The sequence below is a fragment of the Bubalus bubalis genome, chromosome 1, assembly GCF_019923935.1.
Source record: "Bubalus bubalis isolate 160015118507 breed Murrah chromosome 1, NDDB_SH_1, whole genome shotgun sequence".
Classification (NCBI taxonomy): Eukaryota; Metazoa; Chordata; class Mammalia; order Artiodactyla; family Bovidae; genus Bubalus; species Bubalus bubalis.
In genome coordinates this window covers 30,382,941-30,400,926 of record NC_059157.1, presented here as the reverse complement: position 1 = coordinate 30,400,926, position 17,986 = coordinate 30,382,941, and the positions used below count along the sequence as shown (strand labels likewise).

Sequence of the window (17,986 nt, the reverse complement as noted above, 5' to 3'; positions counted from 1 at the left end):
TTCTCCAACACTACAGTTCAAAAGCATCAATTCTTTGACACTCAGCTTTCTCTATGGTCCAACTCTCACATCCATACATGACTACTGGAAAAACCATAGCTTTGACTAGATGGACCTTTGTCGGAAAAGTAATACCTTTGCTTTTCAATACACTGTCTAGGTTTGTCATAGCTTTTCTTCCAAGGAACAAGCGTCTTTTAATTTCATGGCTGCAGTCACCATCTGCAGTGATTTTGGAGCCCCAGAAAATAAAGTCTGTAATTGTTTCCCCATCTGTTTGCCATATGTGATGGGACTGGATGCCACGATCTAAGTTTTCTGAATGCTGAGTTTTAAGCCAGCTTTTTCACTCTCCTTTCACAATGGAAAGGAGAAATTTGGAAAGTAATATTTCACAATGGAATATTACTCAGCCATAGAAAGGTACACATTTGAGTCAGTTCTAATGAGGTGGCTGAACCTAGAGCCTATTATACAAAGTAAAGTAAGTCAGAAAGAGAAAAACAAATACTGTACACTAGCATATATATATGGAATCTAGAAAGACGGTACTGATGAAATTATTTGCACGGCAGCAATGGAGAAACATACAGAGCACAGACTTATGGACACGGGGTGAGGGGGAAGGAGAAGGTGAGATATATGGAGAGAGCAACATGGAAACTTAACATCACCATTTGTAAAACAGATAGCCTATGGGAATTTGCTGTATGGCTCAGGAAACTCAAATAGGGGCTCTGTATCAACCTAGAGGGGTGGGATGGGGAGAGAGATGGGAGGGAGGTTCAAAAGTGAGGGGACATATGTATACCTATGTTTGATTGATGATGTTTGGCAGAAACCAACACAATTCTGTAAAGCAATTATCCTTCAATTAAAAATAAATTTAAAAAAAAGACACATCTCTACCTTTTTGCACATGATAGGATTTTGTAGAGTTTGGATTCCAAAATTTGGGCCAATGGCTAAGCCTCTGTATCAAGTGACTAATGCTCAGATATAGAACCATTACTCTAGAATGAGGAATAAGAAAAGGCTTCACATGATTATACAACCAGACCCTCACCAGAGCCCCTGCTCCCGGTCACTCCAATCTGAAAGCGCCATTCATCCTGTATGTGGCTGAAAAGCACGGCACTGCTCTGGGGTTCTTATACAGAAGCTGGAGAAGATTCTGAGCCTATTGGGCATTTTTCCAAACAGCTAGATCTCATGGCCCAAGGTTGGCCTGGCTGTCTCCAGGCAGTAGCCGCCATCGATTAGTGGAAGATGCTAACAAGCTTACTTTTGGACAGAAGCAGCAGTCCAGTCCTGTCATCAAGTACAAGGGATTCAGGAGATTACAGGTCACTACTGGCTAACTGAAGGCCGTCTTACTAATACCACGCTGTGATCCTTAAATCATGAGAACTAACCTACAAAACTTTCCATACCCTCAACTTGGCTATGCTCAAGCCTGATGAGAGCCCACAGCTAACAGACTCTTGCCTCAGAACCCTTGACCAGGTTTATTCCTGCAGGCCTAATCTAAGAGACCAAGCTACAGGAAACCGAGGACGAATGGTTTCCTGACAGCAGCAGCTTTATTAAGGACGGAGTCAGGAGGGCAGGAGACACTATCGTGAGTGCTGAGTGTTCAAGAAGCAAAACCTTTCCTGGCCTACACTCCAGCCCAGAAGACTGAACCGACAGCTCTCACCTGAGCCTTAACCCTCGAGAAAGGATAAATTATAAACATATACAAGGGCTCATGCTTTACATGCTAGTGGAGCTATCAGGAAAAAAAAAAGAAAGAACTTTCAAGTACAAGAAATTCCTCTATAAAGTACGAGGCTGAGACTTTGCATTTGATAGAAGCAGCTCAAAAACCAAAATACGTAGCAGTCATTCACTGCCACAAGCATCAAAGGGAATTTCTCAAATTATCCAAGGAAGCAACTGGGCAGACTGGGATGCAAAGAAAGCAGCTCTGATGCCCATAACAGAAATGGCATTGTTCCCAGGCCTTGTTCCTTCTACCATTACACTCAGACACTCAATTTCCAAAGCGACCTGGCAACGAGACCAAGGGGGAACAAAAGGTACAGTTGAGCACAATTGTGCGATAGTTTGAACAGTCTTTGGCATTTCCTTCTTTGGGACTGGAATGAAAACTGACCCTTTCCAGTATTGTGGCCTAAATTTGCTGGCATATTGAGTGCAGCACTTTTATAGCATCATCTTTTAGGATTTGAAATAGCTCAGCTGGAATTCCATCACCTCCACTAGCTTTGTTCATAGTGATGCTTCCTAAGGTCCACCTGACTTCACACTCCAGGATGTATGGCTCTAGATGAGTGATCACACCATTGTGGTTTCATTAAGACCTTTTCTGTACAGTTCCTCTGTGTATTCTTGCCACCTAGTCTTAGTATCTTCTGCTTCTGTTAGGTCCATGCCATTTCTGTCCTTTATCGTGCTTATCTCCAATTTACTTGAAGAGATCTTTAGTCTTACCCATTCTATTGTTTTCCTCTATTTCTTTGCATTGTTCACTTAAGAAGGCTTTCTTATATTTCCCTGCTATTTTCTGGAACTCTCCATTCAGATGGGTATATCTTTCCTTTTATCCTTTGCCTTTCACTTCTCTTTTCTCAGCTATTTGTGAAGACTTCTCAGACAACCATTTTGCCTTGCTGTGTTTCTTTTTCTTGGGGACGGTTTTGGTCATGGCCTCCTGTACAGTGTTATGAACTTTCACCCATAGATCTTCAGGCATTCTATCAGATCTAATCCCTTGAATCTATTTGTCACTTCCACTGTATAATCAATCATAAGGGATTTGATTTAGGTCATACCTGAATGGCCTAGTGGTTTTCCTTACTTTCTTTAAGTCTGAATTTGGCAATAAGGAGTTCATGATCTGAGTCCAAAGAAGGGCAATGCCAAAGAATGTCCAAACTGCAGCACAACAGGGCTCATTTCACACACTAGCAAAGTAATGCTCAAAATCCTTCAAGCTAGGCTTCAACAATACATGAACCGAGAACTTCCAGGTGTACAAGCTGGATTTAGAAAAGGCAGAGGAGCCAGAGATCAAATTGCCAATATTCGCTGGATCAAAGAAAAAACAAGGGAATTTCAGAAAAACATCTACTTCCACTTCATAGACTATGACAATGCTTTTGAATGTGTGGATCACAACAAACTGTGGAAAAATATTAAAGAGATGGGGGGAATACCAGACCACCTTACCTGTTTCCTGAGAAACCTGTATACAGATCAAGAAGCAACAGTTAGAACCGGACATGGAACAATGAACTGATTCAAAACTGGGAAAGGAGTACATCAAGGCTGTATATTATCACCCTATTTATTTAACTTATATGCAGAATACATCATGCAAAGTGACAGGCTGGATGAAGCATAAGCTGGAATCAAGACTGCTGGGAGAAATATCAATAATTTCAGATATGCAGATGACACCACCCTAATGGCAAAAAGCAAAGAGGAACTAAAGAGCCACTGATAAAGGTGAAAGAGAGTGAAAAAGCTGGCTTAAAACTCAGCATTCAAAAACTAAGATAATGGCATCTGGTCCCATCACTTCCTGGCAAATAGATGGGGAAACAATGGAAACAGGGACAGACTATTTTCTTAGGCGCCAAAATCACTGCAGATGGTGACTGCAGCCATGAAATTAAAAGACACCTGCTCCTTGGAAGAAAAGCTATGACCAACCTAGAAAGCATATTAAAAAGCAGAGATATCACTTTGCGGACAAATGTCTGCAAAGTTATGGTTTTTCCAGAAATCATGTATGGATGTGAGAGCTTGACCATAAAGAAGGCTGAGCCCTGAAGAACTGATGCTTTTGAACTGTGGTGTTTTGAGAGTCCCGTGGACTGCAAGGAGATCAAACCATTCAATTCTAAAGGAAATCAACCCTAAATATTCATTGGAAGGAAGCTAAAGAAGCTCCAGTACTTTGGCCACCTGATGCTAAGAGCAGACTCATTGGAAAAGACCCTGATGATGGGAAAGATTGAAAGGAGGAGGAGAAAGACCCTGATGATGGGAAAGATTGAAGGAAGGAGGAGAAGGGGACGACAGAGGATGAGATGGTTGGATGGCATCACTGACTTAATGGACATGAGTTTGAGCAAGCTCTGGGAGATGGTGAAGGCCAGGGAAGCCTGGCATGCTGCAGTCTACAGGGTCACAAAGAGTTGGACACAACTGAGCAACTGAACAACATCACTTCATGCTGGTCAGAGTGGCCACCATCAAAAAATCTACAAAGAATACATGCTGGAGAGGATGTGGAGAAAATGAAACAATCCTACACTGCTGGTGGGACTGTAAATTGATACAGGCACTTTGGAGAATGGTATGTAGATTTCCTTAAAAAACTAAGAAAAATCTACCATATGACCCAGTAATCCTACTTCTGGGCATATATACTGAGAAAACCATAATTCAGAAGGCCATATGTACACCAATGTTCACTGCAGCACTATTTACAATGGACAGGACAAGAAAGCAACCTAGATGTCCACTGACAGATGAGTGGATAAAGAAGGTGTAGTATATACACACAACACAGTATTATTCAACCATCAAAAGGAACGAATTTGAGTCAGTTACAAGCGAGGTGGATAAACCTAGACCCTGTGAAGGAAGTCAGAAAAACAAACAACAGGTATTACAGCAGAAACTAACACTACATTGTAAAGCAATTACAATCCAAAAAATAAATTTAAAAAAATAAAGAAACATACAGGAATTATCATTGCAGGATTGTTCCACAAAACCAAAAAACAATTATTTTCAAGATTAGTTTGCATGACTAATGTGTGGCATCATCATACAATGTAGCAACTCACACCAATGGAAATGAACAAACCACCACTATCTATAGCTGTTTAGGGGCTTCCCTGGTAGTTAGTTGTCAAAGAATCCACCTGCAATGCAGGAGACCCTGGTTCAATTCCTGGGTCGGGAAGATCCGCTGGAGAAGGGTTAGGCTACCCACTCCAGTATTCATAGGCTTCCCTTGTAGCTCAGCTGGTAAAGAATCCGCCTGCGATGTGGGAGACCTGGGTTCAATCCCTGGGTTGGGAAGATCCCCTGGACAAGAGGCTACCCACTCCAGTGTTCCGGCCTGGAGAATTCCATGGACCGTGTAGTCCATGGGGTCCCAAAAAGTGGGACAGGACTGAGCGACTTTCACTTTTACTTTTCAGAGCTGTTTAGATGATTTCACAAAAGGAAATAAGTGAGCAAAAGAGCCAGAAGAGAGAATATATAATATATGAGAGCATTTATATAAAGTTCAAAAACAGGCAAAACTAAAACAAAATGTTAGAAAGATGATAGGGGTCACTTTACATCCAGAAAGAGGGAAGAGTGCTTTCATCCTGGTGGCAACATTCTGCTTCTGAATCTGGGAGGTGACACCTAGGTGAGTGTTTTCTAGTAACTTCCTGGGCAGAATGCTAAGAGCAGCCAGTCAGACGAGAAAGACAGATACTGTGTGATATCACTTATGTGTGAAACGCAAAACTACAATAAACTAGTGAATATAACGAAAAGCAGCAGACTCCCAGATACAGAGAAAAAACCAGTGGTCACCAGTGGGGAGGGGAGAGAAGGGCAGTACAGGAGGGGATGAGAGGTGCAGACCATCGGGTGTGACTGGGCTCAGATGTCCTGTACAACACTGAGAATACAGCCAAGAATTTATAGTAACTGTAAATAGAAAGCAAGCCTTAAAACTGTGTAAAAAATTTTTTTAATTAAAAATAAATTTTGAAAAAAAAGAAAATGAGGCCTATCCAAACCATGGATTATTGACCTGTAAGAATTTTTAGGAATAAAATACTGATATTTACTACCATGTAGATGAACCTTGAAACTACTACCCTAAATGAAAGAAGCCAGTCACAAATGACCACATACCTCGTGTAAGAAGCTATTTAAATGCTCAGAACAGACAGATTCACAGAGACAAGAAACAGGTTCATGGTTGCCAAAGGGCTCCGGAGAAATTACTAATGGACGTGGAGTTTCTTTCTGGGATGATTAAAACGTCTTGAAATAGAAAACAGTGATGGCTGTACCATCTTGTGACTAAAACTGAACTGAACCGTACACTTTAAAACGGCGAATTGTACGGCATGTGAATTACATCTCAATTTTTAAAATTATGATTTCTTTTAGATTCAGACCTTTTACATTTAGATTTCTTTTAGGTAAGAAATTAAAACATTTTATCAGGTCACTATAAGAGATGTTCTGGTAATGATTACTTTTCATCATGCCAAAAGTACAATAATTTCCTTTATTAACAAAAATTAAGACTCAAAATACTAGATACCAAATAAAAAGTATGTGAGAAGGTTTATGTTGTCAAAATTCCCTTGAAACTTACTCCTACAACATATGCTGTATGCTTGCATATGACAACTCAGGAAAAATATGTAAATTAATATATGAGATTCATAAATTAAACAGGTTTTATTTTACCCCTACTTTGATTCAAGTTTCCCACCTCATTTAGAATAAATTCAATTTGTGTGTGTGTGTGTGTGTGTGTGTGTGTGTTAGGAGAAGACAATGGCACCCCACTCCAGTACTCTTGCCTGGAAAATCCCATGGACAGAGGAGCCTGATACGCTGCAGTCCATGGGGTTGCTAAGAGTCGGACACGACTGAGCAACTTCACTTTCACTTTTCACTTTCATGCATTGGAGAAGGAAATGGCAACCCACTCCAGTGTTCTTGCCTGGAGAATCCCAGGGACGGGGGAGCCTGGTGGGCTGCCGTCTATGCGGTCGCAGAGTTGGACACGACTGAAGCGACTTGGCAGCAGCAGCAGCAGCTGTTCTAGATGTGGGCATACCAGCCCTTCTCTATCACCTCTGGCCTCTGGAATGGCTAGTGACGGACAGAGCAGGCCCGCCCGGGCAGGTCACACACCCCTCCCTGGCCCGCCAGTGGCAGCGCTGTCTCCCAGACACTCTGGGCCCACGCGCAAAGCTCTCCTGCAGCGTCCTCCGCCTTCCTGTGTCTAAGAAAAGGAAGAATATCCTTCTGCTCCTCCCTAAATTAAAGCCCATTTCCACGTGACTACTGGAGGTATGAAGTGAGAAATATTAGTCTACATCCCTCATTACAAAGTCATATAACAGGAGCCCAACATATGTCTGGCTTGCTGACCAGTGCTACCAGGAGAGCCCCACTTTTTTAGTTTCAGGGTACCTAGAAGTGAGAAAAATTAATTCAAATTATCAAATACTCCCCAGAACACTGTATTCATGTGTGGACCACCTTGCTTTTGTATGTGAAGGCATTTCTACATTTTTATTAGTAATTAGCCTAAATGCTGTTGCTCGAAATACTTTAAAGTTTTCAAAATATAGATTAAAAATACTAACCAAAGGTTTCATAGGATTCTTCATCTTTCTCATTTTCACCCAGCCTGCTGAGGCTTGAGAGCTGAGAATGATCAGGAAAATCAAATACATCCAGAGGCTTGTGCTTCCGGCCAGCTTTCTGAAAGTAAATGAAGTTCAGTCACTGGATTGGCCATAACAAGAACATCACAAAGCCGATCTGCATGGCAAGGACACTGCTGCTGTCACCGGTGCCTACGGAGCGAGCCTTCGCACTCTTGGGGATCTAAGGCAGGGTTGGGGAACTTTTCGAGAAAGAACCAGGGAGTAAATACAGTTGACCACTGAACAACGCAGGGGCTGGGGCGCCCAGCCTCCACACGGTAGAAAATCCCCGTATGACCCTGGCAGCTGGCTTCCTTATCCGAGGTTCTACCTGCGGGGGTTTCAACCAACTGTGGATAGTGTAGAACCTACTACTGAGAACAGTGCAGGTAGAGTGGACCCTCCCAGCTCAAACCTGTGCTGTTCGAGGGTCCCTTGTACCCAAGACCGTGGACCATGAGGCTCTGCGGCAGCTCAGCCGTTGTGTGGAAGCAGATGGGGCCGTGCAGAAAAAGCACAGTCGTGCTGCAATTCAGCCTTATGGATCCTGAAATCTGAACTTCATGTTTTCACATGCCATGAGATAGTCTTCTTTGATTTTACTTCAGTCATTTAAAAATGTAAAAACCATCCTCAGCTCACAGGGCCACAGCCGCCCACTCCTGAGCCACCGGGGGCTTGCTCCCCAGAAATAGCCACTTAGCCCAAAGTTCCCAGATGTTTTTAGGTCCATAAACCAAGGTAAATTGGAAGTGATCAAACAGGAGATGGCAAGAGTGAACATCCACATTTTAGCAATCAGTGAACTAAAATGGACTGGAATGGGTGAATTTAATTCAGATGACCATTATATCTACTACTGTGGGCAAAAACCCCTTAGAAGAAATGGAGTAGCCCTCAGAGTCAACAAGAGAGTCCGAAATGCAGTACTTGGATGCAATCTCAAAAACGACATTTCCAAGGCAGACCATTCAATATCACAGTAATCCAAGTCTATGCCCCAACCACTAATGCCGAAGAAACTGAAGTTGGATGGTTCTTTGAAGACCTACAAGGCTTTCTAGAACTAAAATCTAAAAAAGATGTCCTTTTCATCATAGGGAACTGGAATGCAAAAGCAGGAAGTCAAGAGATACCTGGAGTAACACGCAAGTTTGGCCTTGGAGTACAAAACGAAGCAGGGCAAAGGCTAACAGAGTTTTGCCAAGAGGACGCACTGGTCATAGCAAACTCCTTCTTCCAACAACACGGGAGATGACTCTACACATGGACATCACCAGATGGTCAATATCGAAATTAGATTGAACTCCTTATTGCAAAATTCAGACTTAAATTGAAGAAAGTAGGGAAAACCACTATTCAGGAATGACTAAAATCAAATCCCTTACGATTATGTAGTGGAAGTGACAAATAGAGTCAAGGGATTAGATCTGATAAGAGTGCCTGAAGAACTATGGACGAAAGTTCCTAACACTGTACAGGAGTCAATGATCAAGACCACCCCCAAGAAAAAGAAGTGCAAAAAGGCAAAATGGTTGTCTGAGGAGGCCTTACAGATAGCTGTGAAAAGAAGAGAAGCTAGAGGCAAAAGAGAAAAGGAAAGATATACTCATCTGAATGCAGAGTTCCAAAGAACAGCAAGGAGAGATAGGAAAGCCTTCCTCAGCTTTGAGGATACACAGGGGTAAAAACTCCTGACTGCAGGAAAGAGACTCACAGGGCAATATACTAATAAGCCCATGAAGACTGCCCCCACATCCTCATGAAAGACCACAACACAGAGAAAATGAGAAAAACATTCAGTAGCTCTGGACAATGTGGAGGGAGCCATTAACAGACAAAAAAATTAGTGGAAATTCTGGAGATAGAGTAAGACTCCAAACAAAAACTAGCACTCACGGACCCTCAGTGCAAAACCACCCAAGGGGTGTTTGGGGTTAGAAGGAAAGTTGAAGGGGAGCTGACAGATCCTCTGGCCTCCCTGAGCAAAAAGGCCCCCAGCCATGTACGGCAGCTGCCTTCCCAAGAAGAGGACAGGAAGCTGGAGAAACCCATCCAAAGAACGGGCGGGCTGGGGTGGGGCTGCAGAGGGATCCCAGGACTTCCCAGGGGAGAAAAGGGCCCCCTCCAAAGCCAGGGGCCTAGGGAAGCAGGGGAAGACACCCCCCCAAGAGAGAGAATCAGGGGTGGGGCACAGAGCAGGGAGAACCCCAAGGGCTGGGCACCCCCAAGCAGACACTGCCTGAGGCGTTTCATGTGAATCTCTGAGGCCAACTCAACAAGCTGCTGGAAAATCATATGAAGTGAGCTGGGAGTATTAAAGAAATGCACCTACCTTCACACACATTTATTTCTAAGGCTCACCCCACCCTACAGTAAAAATACCATGTGAGTAAAACTACATGGAAGATGATGAGACCATAACTGTGGAAAACTATTAACATGGAGAAATGGCTACAAGTGAAAAAAGCAAAATACAGAACACTGCACAATTTTTAAACGATGCCAATTATCCAAATGAAAATGAAACCTAGGCCCAGAAAAAAAGATTCAAAATGTTAATGTTCTCTCACTTGTACTGGAAAGAACACGAGGAAAATGAATATACTTTTCCACTACAAGAAAATAGAGCTTACCAAGTCGACGGAATACTGAGTCTCCCACAAAATGTTATTTTGCATTTTCAATTACAAGCATTATATTATATTAAAATATATAATGATAACTTACATCTTTCATGGAATGTGTTCTGCCGGCATGGTTCTTTGAAAATCTCGCACTAGGAAAGAGCAAACACACACACAAGTTAGGAAATACTTAAAAATAACTCGGGAAACACTAGAACTGGCGATGTAGTCCAAGTATTTTCTTTCCAAGTTACTCTCCTTGTTAGTTGCACTAACAATGTGGTGATGAAATTCAGGTAATGGCAAATCCCTTTGGAAAGCAGAAGCCACATCTCACACACATAAATAATTTATAGGCCAAATCATACTACCCACATTTAAATAGCATAGCTCTGCCCTCAGGGCACAGAGAACTAACCCTGCCATCACCCGTGTCCCTGAAGTCACATCAACAGCCAAGGCTGGCGTCCTGCAGAAATGTGCTAAAGAGGTGCCTCTTCCTTAAGCACCGGACCCTGATGCATCCCGTGCCTGGCTCTCTCACACACGTGTTCTCATTTAGCTCCTTAACAGTCCTCCAGGTAGAAGTGAATCCCTCCATCCAGAAGCATATTTGCCCAAAGCCGCAGGTGGCTGGGAAGGAGGGAAGCCTGTGATAAAATCTGCTATCAGTCCACACCCAGAGCTGCCCTCTTCCCTTCCCTTCAGGATCCCTCCAGAGGGCATCAGGATGAAAGGATAAAGTTGCATCTTTAACCAGCTTAAGTAAACCAGATGTCACAACAGAGACCCAAAGAAAAAGTGAAAATAAGAGACACATGAAATACCCCTGCCGGTGACTGTGGGCTGAGTACCCTACGGGCTCCAGCGTGGTGCCAGGGACAGGACATCCTGCACACACCCTTAGCAGAGAGCAAAGTCCATTTAGTGTCTGAACGAGTAATTCTTTACCTAACTCTTTATGTGATATAACTTCAAACTTAAAGAGAAAAATTGTGAGAAGAGTCTGTACACCCTTTACCCCACTTCACCAACTGTTTACATTTTGTCTCACGGGCTTCCTGTCTGTCTGTGTATGGTAACCTGGCGACACACGTGTGTCTTTTCTAAGAGGGCATTATCCTGTGTAGTCACAGCACAATTTCCAAAGCAAGAAATGTAACACTGACATCATTGTCTAATTTACAGTCCATATCCAAATGCTATCAATTGCCCTGTCATGTCCTTTAAGGTTTCCCCCAGCTTTTTAAAAAATTCGTTTTGCTATTGTTTCCTTAAAAATTTTTTTTTCTTGTTCTAGCATTTTTTTAAAGTAAATACAAGGGGACATAAAATTAAGATTTCTTAAAACTTGTGTTTTATCATATGTGCACATTTGTGTACCCATCGTGATGTAAAATATTACTGTGAATTACAGTAAAAAGAAAAAGTTGGAAAACTGAGGAGTGGTTCTCAAACATCAGGAATCAGAATCACCTGGAAAGCTGTTAAGACTGCTTGGCTCCACCTCCAGAGTGGCTGATTCAATAAACCTGGGATGGCCCCTGATGGAGCCTGCATTGCTAACAAGCTCTCGGGGCTGCTGATGCTGGTCGAGACACCACAATTTGAAAAACCAATCCTTTATTTGATTCTCAGATCCAAAAAAGAAGATGGAGCAAATATTAATTTTACAGCCTTTATGATTTTGGGGTTCAGAAAAGTTAACTGACATCAGTGGTCACACAGCCAAGTAACAGGACTAGAAGCCACATCATATAAGGTCTTAACCCACTCTTTCCTGCCTTGTCTTTGCTCAACAATGTGGTCAAGTTTCCTCCTCACCTTAGGCTAGGAGGAAGGTGAGGCTACCAAAAGATAGAAACCCCAGTGATAACACATGGAAAAATTTTGCTGTAGGCATACTAGTGCGTTTCAGGGGGAGGGATGAACAAATTTCATGACTCTCAATCAAAGGCAAAAATGCTGTATGTGTGTGTACCGCTTGGAGGTGGGCGGGGGAAGGGAGAGAGAAACTCCCTACTGACATAGCTGATCAAGTTCACCTTTCATAGATCAGCTGGTAAAGAATCTGCCTGCAATGCAGGAGACCCGGGTTCAATTCCTGGGTTGGAAGATCCCCTGGAGAAGGAAATGGCAACCCACTCCAGTATTCTTGTCTGTAGAATCCCATGGGCAGAGGAGCCTGGCAGGCTACAGTCCATGGGGTTGCAAGAGTTGGACACGACTTAGCGACCAAACCACCAACACCACTATGTCAGCTGAGTCCCAAGCATCTTATTCCTTCCCAATCCTCCTCTCTACTGGGGGAGTCTGGTCCTACCCGCTGGCCACAGGAGCCTAGTCTGTTTTCTCCACCACCCTGCTTTGTCCTGCTCCAGCCTGTTCCATACACTGGCTCTCCTGCACCCTCACGCTGTATCTACAAACTGCACCTTCTCCAGCAGCCTTCCCACCGCCCAGGTGGGACTCCTCCGGCCTTGAGGACCAGCCCAGGCCTGCCAAGGCCCCTCCAAGCCAGGCCCAGGCAAAGCCTTGGATGTGCTTCAAACACCTCCAAAGACACTTGCCAATGACCCCGAGAAAAATAACGTTTTACAGAGCAGATAGGCAACGTATTTTAACCTGCATGTTCTTTCAGCTTAAAAAAAAAAAAAAAAGCTTGAACCATCCTGACCGGAGTCCACCCCTTTAAAAATAACAAGCGGCAGCTTGGGCTCCCCCGCCGACTTAGTTCAGCTTTACAGTCCGTGGTTTGTGTCACAAAAACAAGCAGGGTCTTGAAAACAAGAATACTGACTCCAGCCCGAGTGTCAATGCTAGGGTTCTTGCTAGAAGGTGAATTCTGGCAAGTAGTAGGTACTCCTTAAGTTACTATTCGTAGGATAGTTTCAGAACACCTGGCGTCTACTTTAGAGCACGTTCACCCGCACAAAGTAAGGGGACGCTAGCCGACGCTTCTCCCCCCCGCCAGACACGGCTGTAAGCGGACGCCTTTCAACCTCCCCGCAATCCTGTCACGGTGGGGACATTATTATCCCCACTTTACAGAAAGAACCCGGGCGGTCAGTCGCTCGGACACGGTGCGCAGAGGCAGAGCCAGGTAGCTCGAGCAGCTCCGAGAGGCCCAAGCCCGGAGGAAGACGAAAATAAAGGGAGGACCCGGGCGGCGCTCCGACTGCCCACAGAACTTACTGCGACAACCGCGTAGACCACAGCCGATCCATCCCAGCCCGCAGCGCTCGGCGCCAACGCAAAAACTCCCGCCAAACCTCGCGCTACTCCCGGCGGCCAATCCGGGCCGAGCATGCAGAAACGCCCCGCCCTCGCCCCGCCCCCAGGCTCTGTAAGCCTGCGGGCCGGGGCTCCGCCCCATCCTAAAGCGCTAGAGAAAAGGCAGCCTGGTATCTGCTAGAACAGAGCTGGAGTCCACGCCTTACAACCAGTTGCTGACGGTCCCCGCCTCTTCGAGACGCTAAATCCTTACCTGGTTTTCCTGCCTACCCATCCGCTACGGCCCGCCCCCGCGTTGGGGAAGGGAGGAGCCAGTGCCCGAAAGCTACCTAAGCTCGAGCTCGCCGCCGCGGGGCGGATCCAAACCGGGGTCCTCTCGCCGCGTGCTTAGGCGCCTGCGCAGTTGTCTGGTGTCGTGCATTGAAAATTGACAGGGTTAGGCTTTCAGTCGGAGAAGGCAATGGCACCCCACTCCAGTACTCTTGCCTGGAAAATCCCATGGACGGGGGAGCCTGGTAGGCTGCAGTCCATGGGGTCGCTAGAGTCAGACACGACTGAGCGACTTCACTTTCACTTTTCCCTTTCATGCATTGGAGAAGGAAATGGCAACCCACTCCAGTGTTCTTGCCTGGAGAATCCCAGGGACGGGGGAGCCTGGTTGGCTGCCGTCTATGGGGTCGCACAGAGTCGGACACTACTGAAGCGACTTAGCAGCAGCAGTAGGCTTTCAGTACCGCTGGTACTGAATCAGCTGTGTGAGCTTGGCTTATTATTTTATTTCTCAGTTCAGTTCAGTCTCTCAGTCGCGTCGGACTCTTTCGACCCCATGAATCGCAGCACACCAGGCCTCCCTGTCCATCACCAACTCCCGGAGTTCACTCAGACTCACGTCCATCTAGTCAGTGATGCCATCCAGCCATCTCCTCCTCTGTCGTCCCCTTCTCCTCTGCCCCCAATCCCTCCCAGCATCAGAGTCTTTTCCACTGAGTCAACTCTTCGCATGAGATGACCAAAGTATTGGAGTTTCAGCTTTAGCATCATTCCTTCCAAAGAAATCCCAGGGCTGATCTCCTTCAGAATGGACTGGTTGGATCTCCTTGCAGACCAAGGGACTCTCAAGAGTCTTCTCCAACACCACAGTTCAAAAGCATCAATTCTTCGGCGCTCAGCTTTCTTCACCGTCCAACTCTCACATCCATACATGACCACGGGAAAAACCATAGCCTTGACTAGACGGACCTTTGTTGGCAAAGTAATGTCTCTGCTTTTCAATATGCTATCTAGGTTGGACATAACTTTCCTTCCAAGGAGTAAGCGTCTTTTAATTTCATGGCTGCAGTCACTATCTGCAGTGATTTTGGAGCCCCCAAAAATAAAGTCTGACACTGTTTCCACTGTTTCCCCATCTATTTCCCATGAAGTGATGGGACCGGATGCCATGATCTTTGTTTTCTGAATGTTGAGCTTTAACCCAACTTTTTCACTCTCCACTTGCACTTTCATCAAGAGGCTTTTGAGTTCCTCTTCACTTTCTGCCATAAGGGTGGTGTCATCTGCATATCTGAAGTTATTGATATTTCTCCCGGCAATCTTGATTCCAGCTTGTGCTTCTTCCAGTCCAGCATTTCTCATGATGTACTCTGCATAGAAGTTAAATAAGCAGGGTGACCATATACAGCCTTGATGTACTCCTTTTCCTATTTGCAACCAGTCTGTTGTTCCATGTCCAGTTCTAACTGTTGCTTCCTGACCTGCATACAGATTTCTCAAGAGGCAGGTCAGGTGGTCTGATATTCCCATCTCTTGAAGAATTTCCCACACTTTATTGTGATTCACACAGTCAAAAGCTTTGGCATAGTCAATAAACAGAAATAGATGTTTTTCTGGAACTCTCTTGCTTTTTCCATGATCCAGTGGATGTTGGCAATTTGATCTCTGGTCCCCAGTGTTTTTATTCATAAATGGGGAGGACCCCTTCTAATATGCTCTGATTCTATGCTTTCTCTTTAAAAATATAATCCTGCAAAGGAATGATGTTGGACTCTTCAGTCAGTTCAGTTCAGTAGCTCAGTCGTGTCCGACTCTTTGCGACCCCATGAATCCCTGCACGCCAGGCCTCCCTGTCCATCACCAACTCCCGGAGTTCACTCAGACTCACGTCCATCTAGTCAGTGATGCCATCCAGCCATCTCCTCCTCTGTCGTCCCCTTCTCCTTCTGTCCCCAATCCCTCCCAGCATCAGAGTCTTTTCCAATGAGTCAACTCTTCGCATGAGATGACCAAAGTATTGGAGTTTCAGCTTTAGCATCATTCCTTCCAAAGAACACCCAGGACTGATCTCCTTTAGAGTGGACTGGTTGGATCTCCTTGCAGTCCATGGGACTCTCAAGAGTCTTCTCCAACACCACAGTTCAGAAGCATCAATTCTTTGGTGCTCAGCTTTCTTCACAGTCCAACTCTCACATCCATACATGACCACTGGAAAAACCATAGCCTTGACTAGATGGACCTTTGTTGACAAAGTAATGTCTCTGCTTTTTAATATGCTATCTAGGTTGGACATAACTTTCCTTCCAAGGAGTAAGCGTCTTATCACACCATAAATAAAAATGAACTTAAAATGAGTCAAAGACCTAACTATAAGAGCTGAAACTCGTAGAAGAAAACACAGGGTAAAGGGTTCATGACATTGGATCTGGCCATGATTTCTTGGATGTGATGCCAAAACCACAGTTTGGGATGATGAAAAAGTTCTGGAAATGAATAATAGTGGGTGGCTGCATAACAGTGTGAATCACTTAAGTAGTGCCACTAGATTGTACAGTTAAAAATGGTTAAAATGCTAAGCTTTATGTCATGTACATTTAACCACAATAAAAAATTATGTTTCATGCATACACAAGAATATAGCACATATAATATAAAAATAAAAATGACCACTTGGGAGTTCCTTGGTGTCTTACTGGTTAGAACTCAGCACTTTCAATGCAGAGGCCCAGGCTCCATCCCTGGTTGAAGAACCATCCAGCATGCCTCACAGTACAGCCAGAATACTAAAATAAGTTAATAAATACAAATTAAAGAAAATGGTTGAAACTTAAAAGCTTTAACAACAACAGAAAAAGAGCACCTGTGTGCTCACCGGTGGATTGGGAAATTAATAACAGTCATTCCTTTCAAGGATAACCACTCTTTTGATTTTGTGTTTCTCATTTCCATGTTTTTTCTACCTTGATACATCCCTAAATGATGTATTAATTATTGTATGTCTTAAACTTTATATAAATGATATTTAGTATGTATTTTGGAAGTGCTCTTTCTTACTCAAAGCTTTTGATTTTGGGGTTTATCCACATTGATGCAGGCAGCTGTCATTCATTCATTTTCATTGTCTTTGGAATGTATTAAGTATACCACATTTTACTAATCCATTCTCCTGTGTATGGAAACATCAGTTGTTTTCAGTCTTTTTGCTGTTGCTAACAATGCCACACTAAACATTCCTGCAAGACACTTATTCCAAACCTAAGTGTCTTGCAGTCACAAACCTAAGAGACAAGGATAGATTCAGTAGTAGTAGTATTGCCTCATGGGATAAAGACATTTTCAGCTTTACATAACAATGCCAATTTTTACACATTGTTTTGTTGACTATATAATTTACACCCCCATCAGCAATATGTAAAAGTGCCCTTCACTCCACATACTTGTCAATATTTAGAATTTTCAGGATTTAAACATTTTTCTTGAGTAGCAAGTTGAAATGGTATCCTATTGTGTTCTTGATTTGCATTTCCCTTAAGTTGGTCGCCTTTTCTTTGTTTACAGGTCCTTCCTGATTCCTTTTCAGTGAAACACCTATTCACCCCACTTAGGAATCATTTGGGCAATTGCCACAGAAGAATAAATCATCTTTGTGGTTTTGAAGGTAGTTCCCCACTGATGCCTAGAAATAGGGTTCCTAGAATCACTGGAAGCTGTTAACTCATAAGAGTGTGGAAAGTTAGCTCAATTTCCCAGGAGAGGGGTTACAGTCAAACCTTTTGCACTTATGGAGCTGAAAACCACCCAAGTGTTACAACAAGAAGAGGCTCAGTGCTCTGGGTGGAGATAAAAACTCAACCCAAGTAGGTTTAAATGCTAAAAGAATTTATGAGCTCATGTCACTGAAAAGTCCAGTGGCAAGATGGCTCACTTTGACCTACAGGTTGGAGAAGCCCCCAGGGCTCTGAATCTATTTCCTTGCCCTTCTGGAGCCTGAGCTTTTCCCCCAGCCTGGGTGCTGTCATCATCATCGCCCGGATTTAGTGAGCATTTACTATGATCCATGCATCGATCTAAGTGTTCAGCATCTATGAACACATTTCATCTTCTCAATAACCCGCTGTGACAGGCACCAGAACCTCACCCTGCACGTGAGGAGACTAAGGAGCAGCCCACAGGGAGGAAGTAGCTGTGGTTGTGCTAGATCTGAGGACTCTGTCCGGGAGCCTGCACCCAGCAGCTCTTCCGTGTTTCACATCGGAATTCCATCTTTCAGAGAAAGCCAGCTATGTCCCAGCAATCTCAGAAAAAGATGTACTCTAATTTTACCAGCGTGCATCACATACCCACTTGTATTAGTCAGAGTTCCAGAGAGAAAGA

The 17,986-nt window shown here is 44.1% G+C and overlaps 1 protein-coding gene across 3 annotated transcripts in view; it reads right to left on the bottom strand.

The window, feature by feature from the left end:
* Window positions 1-13,416, bottom strand: part of CENPU (centromere protein U) — a 46,204-nt gene extending 32,788 nt beyond the window's left edge. For 2 of the 3 annotated variants that reach the window (XM_006075117.4, XM_044938414.2), the window contains exons 1-3: window positions 13,304-13,416; window positions 10,212-10,260; window positions 7,419-7,536 (exon numbers count right to left, since the gene is read on the bottom strand). In XM_006075117.4, the coding sequence (XP_006075179.1) occupies window positions 7,419-7,536; window positions 10,212-10,260; window positions 13,304-13,335 (199 nt within the window). In that variant the 5' untranslated portion in view covers window positions 13,336-13,416. Of the gene's footprint in view, window positions 1-7,418; window positions 7,537-10,211; window positions 10,261-10,526; window positions 10,550-13,303 lie in introns of those variants that run through there. The other variant, XM_025280211.3, reaches the window with a different exon arrangement.
* Window positions 13,417-17,986: the final 4,570 nt, after the last annotated feature.